The following is a 19,647-nucleotide window of genomic DNA, read 5'->3' as shown; positions in this document are numbered from 1 at the left end:
CCAGCGACAATTATTGTAATCATGATCAAGCCAGTCGCAGTGCATGCCAGCTTGTCAAAAACGCAAAAATGGTAAAGAAAAAAAACAGCAAACACAAGAGCGGCGTGACGCTGAGGAATAAAGAAGGGCCAAGGAAGGCCAAGATGAGGTCGACGTGGCAACGGGAAAACACATTTAATTATACATGAGCGACATGAATAAATAAGATTGGAGGGGAAAGGGAGCAGTGAGCAGAGAGCACGGCTGAAGAAGGGTTAAGAGGGAATGAGTGAGACAAGACTGGACAACGGGGGGCGGGGGGGGTGACAGCAGCTTGAATCAACACTTGGAAGGACGGTAAAATGTAGGGAAATTGTGCAAAAGGTGACAAATGGGAAAAGAGGCGGACAAAGAGATGTAAATGTGTGACATGGACGAATGGCGCGACTTCACATCTGCTGAAAGTGAAGCGACGCGGGCCTAAACCTTTGCCCCGCTTATTTGTGATGATACTCACACAGTCACCTGCGGTCACTCGCCACCTCTTTACAATTCATCTCACGCCTTTTTCTTCCTTTCTTGCGTTCCCACCTGACTCGTTTTTCGAGGCTTTTTCTTTTTGGGTAAATGAATGCTATGTACTGGATCTCTGCGTCTTCCTGACGCTCCATCACCATTTGCAGCTCTGACGATGAAGTACTGCGGTCATATGAGATAAATTAGCTGGCATGCGCGAACACGCAGTCACAATGCACAGACATGCTGTCACGGTTTTGCGAGATGGTGATGGCGGGTGCGGATCCCAAAAAGCAGGCAGGAGGGAGCAGGAGGTTGTTTGACAAATTGTATTAAAATAAAGGTCAGCAGTAACAAAATGTAAAACATCAAAATGATCTGAATGGAAAAAAATACAAAGTAGCAAAAGAAAACCAAGTGTAAAAGTCCGCCAAGGTTAAACAAACACGTACACAATGCATGCTGCAACCAAGCAGCAAACAAACAATGAATCGGCACCGGATGATCGTGCCAGGTGTCTTTTTAAATGTTATTGATTATAACGACCAGCACCTGCGAGGCTGCAGGCAGGGCTGACGTCGCTACCCGCTGGTCGCCAATCTGATCGGGACGACCAGCACCTGTGCAGGTGCAGGCGGGGCCGACAGCGCCCCCCGTTGGTCGCCAACCAGATCATGACACATGCAAGTCCAACAATGTCCAACGATGCACATACAGTACTGGGTATGTGTATATAGAGGTTTATTTTAATTCTACGCCTGGCACCGCCACGCGCATGTACAACAATTTTGGCCAGCCAGCCAGCATCTCACTCTTGCACAGCAATCGACCATGTGATGGCACCAGAGGGGGGAGTGTCCACCGGGCAGGACGAGAGCTGAGGCGGGTGTGCGTCAGCGCTCGGGCGCGCAGGACAACCGCAAAGACAACGGCGGGAGGGTCCACCGCCGCCGAGGCGGCGTCATCGCGTCATCACGTCATCACGTCAGAGGCATCGCATCGGCGGCATCAAGTTGGCGGCATCGCGGTGGCGGCATAAACCAATATGTATATATTGCATTGTATTTTGGACAGCCACCTTCATGTCAAGGTCATATAACTCCAGACCCATATAATTTAGGAATTAACTCTCTTTTCTGATTAAAGAAGAGAGTCTAAGGTTTCTTATGCTCCATTGAATGTTTATGTAGTCCTAAAACTCAATATTCTGTGGGTCCTGGAAGTCAAGTGAACCTGGCACTGGAGTGAACACATTTTTGCACATGGTCTGGCAGTGAATGAGTTAATGCATCTTGAAAATGGCTTTTACAGTAAATCTGCAACCAAATCCATTTCTTCTCCTCCTTCAGCCATTGTGGGTTGACAAAACTGCTATGAAATCAAGACAAAATTGTAGTTGCTTATGCAGCTCACTGACATAGCGTGCTAGCTCTGGCCAGTATGCTCTTGTCACTCGCGCCTTGTGATCACAGCAGTTTCCGCAAACTATGATTGGCTAGTGACGAGCCAATCATAGTTTGCGAAAACTCTGACGTTACCCAGGCCTGCCAGCGGGCCCTGTGCATCAACAACTTGAAATCTCATTGGTTAATGCAACATAGTCATTTAATGTGACATGGCCTGCAGAACTGATTGTGAAAGCATCCAGGGAGATTTCTGAAACAACAATTTTGATTTTCAATTTCAAAGAACACATTTTTTTCACTTGCAATTTTTGATTAATCACTGTGAAAAAATGTTTTTCACACAACAGCCTTTTTAGGAAATCAAAACAGAGCAATATAAAATTATAAAGTGCACATCTAAGGTAAACTAGTCCTATATATACATACACACACACACACACAGGTATATTGCAGGGTTTCACCGATTCCCGGTGAGTAGGGAAACGATCCTTGCGACAAAGGGACTGGACCGTATTACTTGTCACGATGATGGAGGGACACGCACTGACTGGATGTGAAAGCCATCAATAAAGCGCGTCAATAGAAAGCACTTGAAAGCCAATTCAAAGTTGACATTTAATCACTTTTGTGCACGCATGAAGGGCATAATGATGATCCTCAGCATGAACACAATCCAGCTAAGTGGCCTACATCTAAGATTAGTGTGCGACAGCGTCATGGTTTATTAATTGACAGATAAGTCGTCACATGTATGACTCAATGAATGAATCGCATTCTTTCATCGCAGGTTTCCTCACGCTTTCTCTGTGCGTTTTTATACTGATGAAGATGCTAATTTGCTTCTATTTCATCGACTTGCTTGCAGTCTCTTAAAATGCCGCACAGCGAGTTGCCCAGGCCCTGATAGTTAACGAGAAGAAAATGCAACTGCGACTGTCCAGGCCCCAAGAGCTCGTCGTGTGCTGCTAGGAGAAAAATCTCTCCTGGCAACACATAATGAATCTGTTGTACATTGAGACACAATTCTGCAACACACTGTTTTTTTACACACAAAGGCAAGCCTGAGTTGGATCAAGCTGAGCATCTGAAGGGCTCGCCGTGGTAAGCACTGGCCGCTCATGCACTCTTCGCACGAGAGCAACATAGAGAGATTGCTCATGGCTAAATTAAGGACAAAATAAGAGAGGGGGCAAGGGAAAAAAACAGGGAGGCAGGCTTTTTCATTCTTTTTCATCTGTCACTCAAACACCATACCCTGATTGCCCAGGGGATTTTTTTAACATTTTGCTTGCTTTTTTTAACTCTTTCACTGCCAGACGATGTGGAAAAATGTGTCCACACCAGTGCAAAAAAATAATAAAAAAAAAGTTAATTCCTAAATTGTATAGGTCTAGAGTTATCTGAGCGTTTAATGGGGGCGGCTGTACAAAATACAATGAAATACAGATCTTGATTTATATAGCGCTTGAACAAAAGCTGAAGCTGTAACAAAGCGCTAATGTGGACAAAAGGCAAATACTGCCCCTTGTGGAAGGGAAAAACATTGTGAGAGGTTTGATCAGCACTTTATCAGCACCTCATGCAAGAAAAACCAAAAATCCGAACTAATTTCCGAATGGAGCTCCACGTCACACTTTTATATTCCGAATACATTCAGGAATGGCACCGAATGAGTTTCTCATGATTCCAAGGCGCTTGGAAGCACTTTCCAAATCTCGCAACTGAGTGAGATACAATCGTGATTAGCTCATTTGTACAGCCGCCCCCATTTAAAGCTCAGATAACTCCAGACCCATATAAATTAGTGAACTATTACTATATATATAACTATTACTACTTAATTAACTATTTTTTTCTGACGAAAGAAGATAATCTAAGGTTTCTTAAACTGCATTGAATGTGGATGTAGTCCTAAAGCTCAATATTCTGTGGGTCCTACAATTTGAGTGAAAATGACAAAAGCCCTGGCACTGGAGTGCACAAATGCAAAACACAACCCGAGTCTCAAATTCAAAATTGGGAGAGAGGAGGCAAAGCGAGGTTCAGGACAAGGCGATCAGCAAGAGAGATTAATGAGAGGGCCAAACGATAGCATAAGGGAGTGTTGTACTAAGTTCATCCTGTCTACTTGATATCTAATCTAAAGCAGATTCTTTACTGACAGACAGTGTATTGTAGGTGGGCTTGTGAGCCCCTGTTGTGTCACAGCAACATCCGTGACACTCTGACGAAGGCGGAAGTATACGCCGAAACATGTCAGGTGTTTGAACACCTACAATAAACTGTCTGTAAGTAAAGAATGTGCTTTAAATTAGCATAAGGGAGCATCACGTGTGACAGCGGTGATAACGGTGAGATGGATGAGCGGGCACCGAGAGGGATGAGGCCAGCCGACCTCATGTGAGACATTCCAAGCGGGCCAAAAACGAGCTCAGTTCAAAAGTGTCTCTGAGGAAGGCAGAAATAGACGACACCCAGCAGCACAGCTCGACAAGGGCACGCATCCACGAGGCCTGCAGGATGCCAGGGAAACTGGCAGATGTAATCTCCAGTAAATACAGCGGGGCTTTGTTGATCAAACACTGACTGAAGGGGCTTTCAAGAAGGACTTTAGGGGCTCACAAGCCCACCTGCAGTCCGGGCAGTGGATTCCTTTTTTTTTTTTTTTTTTTTTTTTTTAATCGTTGCCAATTTGGAGTGGGGCAATTTGAAATGAGGAAAGCGATGCAGAGAAAAGGTGTGAAGTGGGATCCAGGAATATCGGGCAAGGCGGAGGCTTTTGTGGCTTTTTTTGGCATGCAAATGTTGTGAAGTTCAGTAGCACCACACAGAGAGTTTGATAGTGCTGCCTTGGGAAAAGCCTGAGGACTAATGGGATTGGACTGCAAATTTACCAAACATACTTTTTCCCAATTTCATGCGGCACCCCCCTCCCCTCCCTCACCCTGCCGCCTGTGGGCATAGTCTGCAACTGGCTACCGGGAGGCTGGATTGCTGCCTGTGCAAAGGCGGCCTGTGTAAACTACCCTCTGTCGCATCGTGCAGGATGTCGCTCCTCTCTGGCCAATTCATATGGGCTTCAAGCTCCATAAATGCAAGAGGTATTTTATATATATATATATATATATATAAACTAGAGATGTGGAGATATGCCCTGGAAAGGAGGGGAATGAAGATCAGTCGCAGCAAGATGGAATATATGTGTGTGAATGAGAGGGATCCAAGTGCAAGAGTGATGCTCCAGGCTGAAGAGATAAAGAAGGTGGAGGATTTTAAGTACTTGGGGTCAACTGTCCAGAGCAATGGAGAGTGTGGATAAGAGGTGAAGTAGCGTGTCCAGACAGGCTGGAGCGGCTGGAGAAAAATGTCAGGTGTGATGTGTGTGTGATAGAAGGGTTTCAGCTAGGATGAAAGGAAAAGTGTATAAAACAGTGGTGAGACCAGCCGTGATGTTTGGACTGTAGACAGTGCCACTGAAGAAAAGACAGGAAGCAGAGCAAGAGGTAGCAGAGCTGAAGATGTTCAAGTTTTCTTTGGGGGTGACCAGGTTGGATAGGATCAGGAATGAGTACATTAGAGGGACAACTCATATTAGAGGCTTTGGAGAGAAATTCAGAGAGGCCAGACTGAGATGATTTGGACATGTCCAAAGAAGAGACAGTGACTATATCGGGAGAAGGATTCTGAGCCTTGAACTGCCAGGCAGGAGACCGAGAGGAAGACCAAAGAGAAGGTTTATGGATGTGGTCAAAAAGGACGTGAAGGTAGCTGGTGTGAGAGAAGAGGATGCACAAAACCGGGTTAGATGGTGACCTCTTTTGGCTTCACCGTTAGCAGGGAGAGCGATTTTTGGACAGCTGTTTTTTTTTAACAGCTGGCATGAGTGACAGTGCAGAAAGTGTGTGCGCCGACACAGTAATAAAGATCGATAATACAAAATATAAAATGATTAAAATGAAACTAAACGTTTCACGTTTTATAAATGAACTCTCAACATGTTGGTATATAATAGTACTCAAACGAAAACGTTGCTAAACAACATTGACATCGTATACTCTCCTGTCGTATAGGAGATGCCAGCGTGTCGTCATTTGTTATGATCACGTGATCCTCGCGTCAGCCATTTTGAATGCTTTTCGATTTACGACCGTTTTGTCAGAACGGAACCCGGTCGTAACTCAGATGTTACCTGTATATATATATATATCTACTGTATATATCTATACATATACTGTATATATACAGTATGTATAAACACACACTAGGGGCGCTACCCGATAGCAGTTAAGTGAAACTCCGCTGTACTCACTCTGTGATTTCCTCTGTCACCGTGTGCTCCACCTGAAGCCGCGAGTTGACTTCAATGAAGTAGTGCTTGCCATGTTTGTCCACCAGGAACTCCACCGTCCCCGCATTCTCATAGCCCACCTGATGGAAAAAGAAAACCGTTGATTTTGTGTGGCCTCCTTGCTAAAATGGGGATATACTTTTGCTCCCTCTGCTCTTGGCATTTTGAATTTCATGCAAAAAGAAAAGAAATCAACAAAGGTGGAAACAAAAAATATACATAAAGGGTAGAATTCCCACTGCCAAGAGCAGACCTATTTACTTTGTACTTATACATTCAACCCATGGAAAGAAACTTCAATGAATTAAACAAGCTTAAATAAATTCAACAAGCTAAAAAAATCCGGGACAGGGTTTCACATCAGACAAACTCTTTATTTGGATGTAATTAAAAAGTAAAGCAAAACAAACATCATTTTTTTAAACTAGTGAACTAGTTTAAAAATAACGACGTTAGTTATTTTTTATGCAGGGTAAAAGAGTGAAGTCAAAATTAGAGACTCGCTGGCCCACTGACCTCAATGAATCATCAACGCTGAGGATTATAACCTAAACGGATGTACCCGTCAAACAAAAAGGAGCACTATCACCAGCACCCCTCACACTAATGATGACGGATACGTAACGCTCAGGGCCTAGTCTATATCAGCTTTCATACGCAAGGCCGTCACGCTCTCTCTCACACACGCACGCACGCACACACACACACACACACACACACACACACACACACACACACACACACACACACACACACACACACACACACACACACACACACACACACACACACACACACACACACACACCGTCTAAGTGAATCAGTGTAACAACAAACTAATTTATCACTGCTTGACAAGTGACGACAGGCAAGTCGACGGGCTACACTGTTTTGCTTTGAGAAACCATGCATGTTCAATTTGTTTCATGACCCCCCCCCAAAAAAATAGGGACCAGATGATGTATAATTGGCCGATATTAGTTGATTCAAAATTGGAAACAAAAAAATTACAATTCTTTGGCCTGTAATTCATATCTTTATTTTTGTTAGCATTAACGTGTGAATTATCAAAGTTGGGTCATTTGAATAAAAGTAATCACCATGTGTTTACATATTTAAATAAATGTATAGCAGATTGTCCATACTCTGCGATGCATCTTCAATGAATGAGCTATTTAAAAACAGTTTTCATATATATAGGGTGCACGCCATAAGGTGCACACAATAGATGCTACAGTAGTGGCTGCTGTTGTGTTATGCATACATTCAATGGAGCAATGCTAATGGGAATACAATGCAATACAGCTTTAGTTACAGTATATGGGATGTCAGGTCACTCTGATGTCAAGTCACCACTGTATATTGTTACAGGGGAGATCACTCGGGTACGGCAAGCTTTGTATATGAACTCCAGGTGCCAATCCATTTAGTGTTGATCTTAGCATTGCACACAAATCATAGTCAAGATACGAATCTGTAAATAAATACTACAGCTATAACTTAGCACTGTCAGATATGACAAAATATGCAAATGCTGAAAATATTGTGTGTGTCCACATAAATTTACCGGATGGCAAAAAATTGTTTTGCACAGGAGGAAAGTATAGCACAAAATATATGAAATTCAGCAGAATAATAAATTGTCGTGTAGATTTGAAGAACGGACTGAGTGGATTCCTCAGTTTGATGAGGTACTTTTGACGAAATCCGGCCAACAAATAAATAAGCATCAATGAAAAAAGCCCCGCCCCTTCCAGATAGTCACATTCATCTTTGTGTAAGTGTGTGTGTGTGTGTGTGTGTGTGTGTGTGTGTGTGTGTGTGTGTGTGTGTGTGTGTGTGTGTGTGTGTGTGTGTGTGTGTGCGTATGCATGCTTTTATTCTCTGATCAGTGTCTCGTCAGCTGTTGTGTTTGCTACATGCATGGCAGAGAATGAGAGAGAAAAGTGCTCAATGATAACATGATCAAATACTTTGGTTTACATTGTTTGTTTCGAGTGCATTTGGTGCAAATTCACATGAACAATGTGCCTCAGAGATTCCAGGCGCTCGCGCCGAATGCTCGTTTACTGCCGCCGAACGCGAAACTATCCGGCTAGCAGTTTTGAGAGATGCTCACAGCATTATTTTTCCTCCGTGCCATCGCCATTTTCTGCCGCCGCTGCACATTGTCTCATTTCCAGTGTTGTGAGCGCAGCACTATAACCACGCCACCCCACCATCATCACCCACCCCCGCCCACTTTTTTTACATATCACAGACATTTGCAGTTAGGTTATGTGCATCTGCTTGTGCTTCTGAGCAACTTCTCACAACCTTTCTCCGCAAGGACGTGCAGGCTAAGAATCCAAACAGAAGATGAGTGGCGGCAAGCATAACAATCCTCCCAGTCTTTGAACTCCAAGGACAGAGACAAGAAAGAAACTAGTTTAGCAGTCGGGACGGGCAATACACCACATCAAACGTTTTGGTTTTTTTTTTTTTTTTTTTTTTTTTTCTTTTTAGTCCAAACCAAATTCAATGAAGGATGAATGGAAAACATGTGAGGTCACATACACGCATACATACATACTGTATGTACGTGTGAGTGTATGTATATATGTGTATCAATCCCCCGTGACCCTAATGAGGAATAAGCGGTACGGAAGATGGATGGATGGAATATATCTATATACTGTGAATTATATATTGTGTATTTGGTGATGTCGAAGTCAAAGTCAACTTTATTGTCAAATATGCTAGCAAGGGAACAAAGTTACCGCAAAATCATGCCGCCTTTCACTTTTTTAAAGATGCTCCCGTGTCTCACCTCAGAATTGGAAATGAAAAGGAAGCGACACAGTGACAATTTTCCGGTTCACACCATTTACCACTCAGTGCAAAAGAATGGAAGGCAGGAGCAATACATCAAAGAGAAGGCTCCAACGGATGATGTACTCAGAGAATGTCTCAGACAATGGGGAACAGAGGATGAGGTGATGGAAGAGGGACAATCATGGGAGGAAACGCCCCTACACGGGATGTACCACCGAACCATAACAGAAGTGGCTGATCTCAAGAAGTCCTATCAGGGGCTACAGAGGGCTGGCCTAAAGGACAGCACAGAGGCACTCATCCTGGCTGCCCAAGAGCAGGCCCTGAACACCAGAGCCATCGAGGCAGGGAAATACCACATCAGACAAGACCCAAGGTGTAGGTTGTGCAAAGAGGCACCCGAGACAGTCCAACACATAACTGCAGGGTGTAAGATGCTGGCAGGGAAAGCCTACATGGAGCGCCATAACCAGGTGGCTGGCATACCGAAACATCTGCGCGGAGTACGGACTGGAAACCCCAAGGTCAAAATGGGAAACACCTCCCAAGGTGGTGGAGAATGACTGAGCAAAGATCCTGTGGGACTTCTAGATACAGACTGACAAGATGGTAATGGCTAACCAACCAGATATTGTGGTCATAGATAAAGGGGAAAGGAAAGCCGTTGTCGTGGATGTAGCGGTCCCGAGTGATGGAAACATCAGAAAGAAGGAACATGAGAAAATCGAGAAATACCAAGGGCTCAGAGAGGAGCTGGAGAGAGCCTGGAAGGTAAAGGTGACAGTCGTGCCTGTGGTGGTCGGAGCACTCGGGGCAGTGACCCCCAAACTCGACGAGTGGTCGCAACAGATCCCGGGAACAACATCGGATATCTCGGAAGAGCTGGGAACAGCACGGATACTGCGCAGAACCCTCAAGCTTTCTGGAGGACCTGAGCTAAAAAATGGGGGACAGACACCACCCATGAGGGGGGAGGCGAGGATTTATATATATATATACAGTAAAGTCTCGTTATATCGACATTCAAGGGAGTCCGAAAAAATATCGATATAACCGGGACTATCGATATATCCGACCCTGTATATATATATATATATATATATATATATATATATATATATATATATATATATATATATATATATATATATATATACATATACACACTGAGTGGTCAATGGCGTGAACCGGAAAATTGCCACTGTGTTGCTTCCTTTTCATTTCCAATTCTGAGGTGAGACACGGGAGCATCTTTAAATAAGTGAAAGGCAGCATGATTTTGCGGTAACTTTGTTCCCTTGCTGAAAATGGCTCTCTCTTCTTTGAGAACTGCTCTCAAGATGGCCCCCCGGGATTCTTCTTCATCGTGTCCAATTCCTGCTTGGATTATGGACGGACAATTCTCGATCTGATTCAAAGATGATATAACTTAACCACACCCATGCACCCGCAATAATACATCAGCTCCATTTCAGTAGTTTTGTACCTTTGTCACCCATTTTACTGCTGCCAAACACACACACGCACTAACGCTTATCCACACCTTAATGACGACAGGTCGAAATATAATGGTAATTGTGTCTTCACTGCTACCTCTCTGTGAAATCAAATTAAAAAGTGTCGCAAATGTCGCGAAGCGGTTATAAGGTCACACAGAGACCGGTGGCAAGGGAGCAATGCATGGATACGATTGGAAAAGAAAGGCTACGGACCATAAAGCGGTTGTACCTTGACCTATTGTATGTTGATTTAATATCAATATGAAAGATTTTTGGGGGCGCAATTTACACAGTTGTTGGTTATATTCACCACCACGTCAATGCTAATTTCATTAGCCTGGCTATCCCATTTGGAACTGAGTGTTAGCTATGAGCTAATGGATTTTTCAAAGAAAGGTTTAGTTAGTCCCAGCGATGAGTTGTATCTTGCAAAGGCCAGCTGACCTGTTTACTCGTAAGCTGAGGTATGATTGTCGCAAGAGAAGGGGGTGGGGAGCAAATATTTTACAAGAGGGTTGTAATGAAACTGTAAAAGTGGATCCAGAGAAGCTAAAATTAAAGCCAAGGGCCGTCTTCTATGGTTGCAGTCTTTGAAATTCCATCCATATTTATGTCTTATATCGGCCAAGTATTACATCAAGGACTCATGAAAATGGATGTTAACTATCAACTAATGGGGAAAAATATGCATCCAAGTAGAGCAATAACTTTATGTACCGATAGATGAAGAGAAGCACCAAACTTATTTCATTAACAACACTTTAAAGAGTCACCAATGTAAAACTGTGTTTTTTTTTGTTTAATTATTGCTTCATAACCTTTATCTGTTAAACATTCAAAGCTGACATTTTCTGACATTAACGCATGTTTGAAAATAAACACCCTAAATGAGCCGGTGCAACTGGCCTAAGATTTGAAAAATCACATTTGTTTGTGTTTAATTTAATCTTTGCGCATCAAGTATGCATTAGTCACTCTTCTGCCCCGGTGTCATATAGGGGTTCCACAGGGTTCAGCTTTGTGGCCCCTACTGTTTTCATTGTAATAGATGCCCCGAGGGTTCCATCTTAACAAAGCATGAAATTTCTTTTTTTGTAAAGTGGCTAACAGTCAGAACAAAGAGTGCTTTCTCCTTAACGGACAACCGACGTCACTTTTTTGTTTCCTAACTGACATCAGAAAAACGTTTTATAACATCTAAAATACACGCAGTATGATATTTTTAGTCAAATGCAAAACACCAATAAAAATGACTTAAAGTGTGTAAAAAGTCCAATTTGAAACCGGAAGTGGCCAGTTTCAGAAGGTCCTGCCCCCATGTTCGTGGTGTCACGGTAAGACGTCTTGCATTGCTTGTGAATCAAAACAATGGCTTCAGATTCGGAGAAGATGCTTTCTTGTTACTCCTCCGGTTATGAATATGATTCAAATAGTTCTGAAGAGGAAAGCATACATGTTTGCAATCGATTAAAGAATTTATTCCGTGTCATTTTGAGGGGGGAAATGTGGCACCGAAAAGAGGCAGAAGAGGGCGACAAAACTCCGTGGAAAGCTCAGTGGAAACAGGTGACGAGTTATTTCCTTACACTTTTTGTCAGTAGATATCAAATAGATGCTCGGTGCCACACACAAGGATTCACCATCGCGTTATGTGTTTTCCTTATAATGTCCCCATCAACACGGATCAACACGAAGTTTTCAGACCAAACAAAGTATTACAAAATGCATTGAGGTGATGCAAGGTATGTCCTTTCTCGCTGAGGGGCGTTCCTTCAGTGACGTAGGGTGAGCACTCGTCACCAACTCAAAAACAAGACTTCCGGAATATTCAGCATGAGTCTTAAAACGTAAAATATAGCTATATGCGGTGGAATCCTTGTAAAATACGCTCAGTAGAAGTCATTTGAAGCCATTTTACAAATTATGGACGCAACTTGTCCTTGCCTCGCATCCAAGATTACATTTCTAAAAAGTAATCCATGCCTTTATAACATATTGGTGGTTTAAAGTGCAGCGAGCATATATAAAAAAAATTACCACTTTAAATGGTTACTTTTTACTCAATGGCATTTGAGCGTATGCTATTTATGATTTCAGCAAATCAAGCGCTTGGTATATCAACTCGCACTCCTCCTGGAAGCCAGATTATGTGCCCGCCTCAGTCCCGCGGCTCTCTCGCTGGCCTAGATCCCGCTTCTGCGCCGTCAGCACTTTAATGGGAGCATAATGAGCTGCTTGTCTGTGAAATGATGAAAAAGTGGAGGGAATAAAGCCACCTAGTGATCACAGAGCGCCACATGAGCACACATGGCCTGGCACGCGCGGCCACGTGCGCCAATGGAATCTATTCTGGGCAGCGATATTACAGACATAAAATGTATAAAAATAAGAGTTTCTCCTTCATAACGTAGGTTGTGTAAAGCGTCGCATAAAGAGCGAGGACATGTGGGAGGGGCGCAGGTGGGGAACAGTCAAGACGATGGATGTCTGAGTGTCCTGATTATGTATATGTGATTATAAATACAAAGCGCCCAGTGTCATCGCAACATGTTTGGCATTACATTTCCTGCAACACGCATGTGCTGGTTTGCATGCCTTTTGCATCGAATGGCTTATTACGAGCTTGGTGTCATTTATTGCTTGGAATGCATTTAGTGGGCTTTCCCATGTGTAGGGGAGGTTTTGAGTTAACCTCTCAACAAGGTGCACAAAAAGTCACGCAAAACAAACAAGGAATTATTACGGTTAAACTCACATGGCTGTGTCTGAAGGTTAAACGCAGCACGCTTGTGCTAGCCCTTGCTGACATAAAAGGAACGTGCAAGAATCCACATTTACAGAACACTCAGCTAATTAGACAGATCGTTTTGTTTTTCTGCCCGCAGACATCTGCGAAGAGCCTCCTTGCATGTTAACAGAGTCGCCGTCAATGAAGTTCACCTATTATTTATTACGTGAGCGCTCGTAACGGCTGGGCTCACTTTAAGGAAAAATGATAACATGATCAAATACTTTGGTTTACATTGTTTGTTTCGAGTGCATTTGGTGCAAATTCACTTTAAGGAAAAGTTAAAAAAAAGCGTATTCATTTCTTTAAATATGCTTGATCTTCTAGGACAAAAAAACAGAATCAAAGTGCTGGCAAAATCTCCGTCACGATTGGCACTAGAAAGCACCATAGAAACTTGCTGCCAAGTTGCTGCCAACACGTGCTTGAAAATATGACAAATGGTGGAAAGAAGGAAGGTTCATGAAAAAAATAAAATGCCCTCCACCCCACCATAACTCGAGCCGCAAACTAAGGATGGGAGAGTATTGACACCAGGTATTGGTATCAAGTCAGTCAGCGCCCTAATTTAAGGCATGAGGTGCTTTGGAAGGTTGCCAAACCCAACCACCAAAAATGAAGGCAATAAATAAATAAATGTGCATATAAATGAATGCATAGATGGATAAACAAACAAATCAATCAATCAATCAATCAATTAATCAATAAATACATTGCGGAATCCTCCTTGTCAGTAGATGGCAGTGCAACATAGCATTTGATGCAAAACAAAATTTTAGATATCTGTAGTACTTAGTCCAGCGGTACTCGTACTTACGAATGTCTTTTCATATGAAATTTTCAAGTTATGAAACGTCTCAACAGGAAAATAGTGCCTCTTGTTACGAAATTAATTTCAAGATACAAAAATGAAATACGGTGTGGGCTGCAAGTCGTAGTTCTAGGTTTCGTGACCGCAACATACTTAGGGCTGCCCTGCCATTTGACGACTACCGAGCATCATCCTGGCATCCCAATGGCTACCGTATGGTATCTACTGTATGTGTGGATTCAGCATCCTCGTTATTCGCTATTCGGGCCATGCGGCGTTCCAATGGTTTAACCTGAAATGGGAATCGCCCAGGGAAGAAAAGTGTTCCCCAGTCGAGCGATCGCGCACAATGCTGATGTTTGCCTTGGATCTTTTCAAAGGATTGTCAAATGCCAACAAAAAGCAAACATTCTTGGATCAGTTTTTTTACAAAACAGCGGGCAAAAAAAGACTTGTCGAGAGAATGGGAACTAAAGGGGGAAAAAAACACAAGGACGCAATTATTTGTATTCATTTCTCTATTCTTTGTTGGGTTTTTTTACATGATGCACAACTCTCATTTATAGCGCAATAATTTCGTTGTATTGTGTATTTGTTACACATTTTTATATATTTTTATGCTTCATAAAACATTTATGTCTGAAGTTTTGCATATTTTTTGCTCTTCTCGATTTATGACTACATGGAGTGGTTTGAAAGTGTTATTGTAGCATCTATGCTAAAAATAAATAAATAAATAAATAAATAAATAAATAAATACATAAATAAATACATATAGGGTTCTCCGTACCAGAGTACCAAGTTAGGAAGGACTGGGAGTCGATTTCAACAAGAAACAAAAAAATGACTCATGATTTGTCAAAAGCCAGTCAGCAAACAAAAAAAACAATTACTTGACTTTTTCTGTATCTCAAGATGCTAGCTGTGATAATGCATTTGTCGGTGCCGATCTGCGCTGTCTGGAACTACACAGGCATGAAATTACTTCGCAGTGTTCCCGTTTTTTTTCCTTTTTTTGCATGAGTATCCCTTAGCATTTGCATGCAAAAAGGCGTTTTGGCTGACTTACACACAAGCGTGAGCACAATGTACAAACTGCGATCATGCGTGTGTGTGTGTGTGTGTGTGTGTGTGTGTGTGTGTGTGTGTGTGTGTGTGTGTGTGTGTGTGTGTGTGTGTGTGTGTGTGTGTGTGTGTGTGTGTGTGTGTAAGTGATCGTCAATGGGAGACGATCTGAAGAATTCGGAGGCGAGGCGCCAAGGGAATCAGACGTGGTTGAAGTACCCACGTTCGCAATTTTTATGAGTACTGTTTCAACTCTTGTGCTTAAGGGAAAGCACAGACTCGGAATGGAAGGAATTTCAAAAGTCACAATGAGTATGGCCTGCCACAAGAGGTGCTACGACATTTCTACTTGGCTGTCATCTAGTCAATCCCGTGTTCTTCCATCACGGTTTGGTTCGGGGCTGTCACTAAAATGGACAAAATCCGACTTCAAAAAAAATCATTGGCACCGCCCTACCCACTCTCATGGACTTGCACACTGTAAGAATCGAAACAAAAATGTGGAAAATCCTATTGGACCCTTTGCACCCTGCCCACCACCTTTTCCAGCTACTCAGGCAGGTGCTACCGATCCATGCGCACCAAATCCAGCAGACATTTAAACAGTTTCTTCCCCCAAGCCGTTCCCTCTATAAACAGTAACCCAAATACTGCATAACTGTATAGTGTCTCTTTGCAATATTTTGTGATGATACTAGTGCAGCGTGTTGTACCGCAGACAAATTCCTAGCGTGTTCTACATACTTGGCAAATAAAGATGATTCTGATTCTGAGTTCTTACACTGGGTTATTGGTGTCAAATTGTGGTCGAATCAACAAATCGATCATAGAAAATCATAGAAAGAAACAATTCCTGCTTTAATAACTGTGTACAAATGGGGAGGAGTGTTCCCAAAGCTTTTAAAATATTGTGAACTAAGAAACCACAGAAAAATGCCTTATTAGATACCCCCAGCTCGCACTATGGACATAACGCACATAACGGTGCCACCTGCGCCGAAAAAGGAGAAAGCAGATCCTCCATTGGAAAATTCAGCTTATCTTCCCTCATTGTGCTCATTAAAAATATATTCTGTGTCATTTGTTTTTAATAATAATAATAATAATAATAATAATAATAATAATAATAAGAATAATAATAATAATAATAATAATAATAATAATAATAATAATAATAATAATACAGTAAAGTCTCGTTATAGCGATATCGCTTATATCGATATTACCGCTTATTACGATACTATTTTCATTTCCCTTGCACATTTCTAGTCTTTTTATGTATAATTAGTACCGTTTAGTACGATACCCGGTTATTATGATAATCCGGTTATTACGGTGCTCCTTTTCATCCCCCGCCGGCCATTTTTGTTGTTTATATCGATATATCCGTCGCGCCATTGGTCAACTTGGTCACGTGTCTTGTTACGTGAGCCGCCATCGGTCGCGCCATTGGTCGACTTGGTCACATGAGCCGCCATCGGTCGCGCTATTGGTTGACTTGGCCGTGTGACTTTGTCACGTGACACGTCATCGGTCGCGCCATTGGTCAACTTGGTCACGTGTCTTGGTTACGTGTCACGCCATCAGTCGCGCCATTGGTCGACTTGGTCAGGTGACTTGGTTACGTGCCCAGCACCCGTGTAGCAGACCCATTTTCATTTTCAGACGCTAGCTCGTGTGTAGCAGACGAGATTGAAGTGTTTGTGTTAAAAGGTAAAAATGGGAAGCAGAAGAAGATTGATGACTTTTTTAAATTGTATACATAATACAGTAAGCGTTGCAGTTTCCCTGTTGTGTTATATACATGCCCACTGTACTGTATATGAATGCAATCGTTTTTTGCAACAATGTTTCTTGTTTTGTCTGCTGAAGCGCGATGATTTTGAAAATTATTAACATTCCATACTGTGTATTAAAGGACAGCCGATGTCACTTTTTATTCAAATGCAAATAAAAATGACTTCACGCCAAGACGTCTTGCATTGCTTGTGAATCCAAACAATGGCTTCAGATTCGGATAATATGCTTTCTTGTTACACATCCAGTTATGAATATGTTTCAAATACACTGTAGTTCTGAAGATGAAAGCATACATGTTTACAATCATTAAAGAATTATATGTGCCATTTTGAGGCAACATTGGGGGAACATCTCTCACCCAAAAAAAAGGGAGCTAATGGCCAGCTCCGTTTCTTATATGGCGCTTGGCTGCCCTCTTTTGGCGGCTTTTGTTTAATGCAGTTCGGCGCAGGATTGGATATATCGATAGTCCCGGTTATATCGATATTTTTTCGGACTCCCTTGAATATCGATATAACGAGACTTTACTGTAATAACAATAATAATACATTACATTTTAAGCGCCTTTCAAAGCTCTCAATAACACTTTAAAGTCACAGACAAGCATACGTACTATAATAAATAAAATACAATCACAAATAGAATACAATCAATAAAATACAATTATAAATAAATGATTGTTTGTACAGCTCTCTTCTCTACAACTGTAAAAATCAATCCATGCGGCAATATTCACGGCACACATGGATGATCCTCCTATCTTAATCGGACAAAAGCACATTTATCCAAGCTAAACAAATCAATTACTACTAATCAAGTCAACACACGAATAATTAAAGAACCCATCCTTGAAACAGAGTGCTGGCCGAGCGTCTCTTGTTGCATTTTGATCGAAAGAGTAACGGGAGGTTTTGAAATTTAGAGAGTAAATGTAAAATATGACCAGGAAATTAGATTTTGAAGGATTGATGACATAATAAATAAATAAATAAATAAATTTAAAATTGCAATTATTTAAATGCAATTAAAAAAACAAAAATAATAATAATCAAAATAGTCAAAAATCATTATTATTATTATATGTTTTACAGTTGGAGAGAAGAGGTGTCATTATTATTATTATTATTATTATTGTTATTATTATTATTATTATGTTATTACGTTACATCATGGAGCCCTGTGTGTCTGCCTCTACAGCAGTTCCTTTCTGATTCTGATGTATGTGCTTTTTTATAAGTTTTTTTTTGTGCATGCAATATATTTTTTGTGGAGATTTTTCTAGATTCTGTTGTTGATTGCAAATTTCCACAACGTGGGTGTCATGATCTGGTTGGCGACCAACGGTGACGCTGTCGGCCCCGCCTGCACCTACACGGGGGTTGGTCGTCCCGATCAGTGGCGGACTGCCACGTTCGGATTGGGGACCAACGGGTAGCACTGTCAGCCCTGCCTGCAGCCTCACAGGTGCTGGTCGTTCCCAATCAGTAACACTCAAAAGGACTCCCGGCACGACCATTCGCTGTCGGGTCATTGTTGTATGCTTTGTATGCAATTGTATGCATTGTATGCTGTCCATGTGTTTGTTTTACATTGGCGGACTTTTAATATTGGTTTTCTTTTGATACTTTGTATTATTTCTGTTCAGATGATTTTGGTGTTTTAGATTTTGTTCCTGCTGACTTTATTATAATACAATTTGTCAAACACAAACTCCTGCTCCCTCCTGCCTGCTTTTTGGGATCCGCAACCGCCATCACCACCTTGCAAACCGTGACAGTGGGATTATTAAAGGTTTTCTGATGATGATAATAATAATAATAATAATTATTATTATTATTATTATTATTAAACAAATGACATCAATCAGAGCATCAATCAGGAGGACAAGATGTGCAAATAATTTTTTGTACAGTCACAATCACAACCCAAAAACCTGACGTTTTCTTTGCTGAAACAGTAGCGGAATATCCAACTACGGCGAACAACAAGCATTGGGGGAGGAGAGGAAAAAGGGAGGGGGGCATCAAGGGAGACTGAGTGCCTGTTGCGAGACTGGAGCGCGACACACAATAGCAGGTTGATGTTGCAAAGAGCGTGTCATTACTTCCCAGTGTAATGCTGATGAACATGAAAAGGCTACAATTGCACAGGGTTACTCAACACATACAAATATGAGCCATTTATTCATTCAGAGGTTTTGAAAGACGACGCTTGAGCACAAATTTCTGCTAATGAGCATATTGGCGTTTGGTGTTTTGCGCCGCGCAATCGAAGTTGACCGTGGCTCGGGAGCGAGCAGCTTTCTATTCCCCTGGAGAGATTTGATGCTGTAGGAAAAAATGGCTTCCTTGTACTCCCAAAAGTCATTTTCCTCTCATTTATAGGTCGTGATGAACTTGGAAGTAAACGCAAAACGAATCTTTACGGTTGCTAGCATGACGCATACTTGATTGATATTTTTTTAAGAAAAAAACAACAACAAAAAACGGGAGACAGCAGGAGGAGCACTTACCAATTTGGCAAGATTGACAGCGTCAGAATGTAGCCGGTTTCTCAGCTGAGGGTCGAGTTGGAAACCCGGTGCGATCTCCACCACCTGTAAAAGAGCGGACAGCGTTAGC

At 42.1% G+C, this 19,647-nt stretch overlaps 1 protein-coding gene across 1 annotated transcript in view; it reads right to left on the bottom strand.

The window, feature by feature from the left end:
• pcxb (pyruvate carboxylase b) overlaps nt 1-19,647 on the bottom strand; it is a 174,457-nt gene that overhangs the window by 127,115 nt on the left and 27,695 nt on the right. Inside the window, exons 9-10 of the mRNA XM_088990514.1 lie at nt 19,539-19,622; nt 6,211-6,329 (exon numbers count right to left, since the gene is read on the bottom strand). Coding sequence (XP_088846640.1) covers nt 6,211-6,329; nt 19,539-19,622 — 203 coding nt within the window. The remainder of the gene's footprint in view (nt 1-6,210; nt 6,330-19,538; nt 19,623-19,647) is intronic.

The sequence above is a fragment of the Hippocampus bargibanti genome, linkage group LG02 (genome assembly GCF_051943395.1).
Source record: "Hippocampus bargibanti isolate YZ-2025 linkage group LG02, ASM5194339v1, whole genome shotgun sequence".
Taxonomy (NCBI): domain Eukaryota; kingdom Metazoa; phylum Chordata; class Actinopteri; order Syngnathiformes; family Syngnathidae; genus Hippocampus; species Hippocampus bargibanti.
This window is presented reverse-complemented; position numbering and strand designations above follow the sequence as displayed.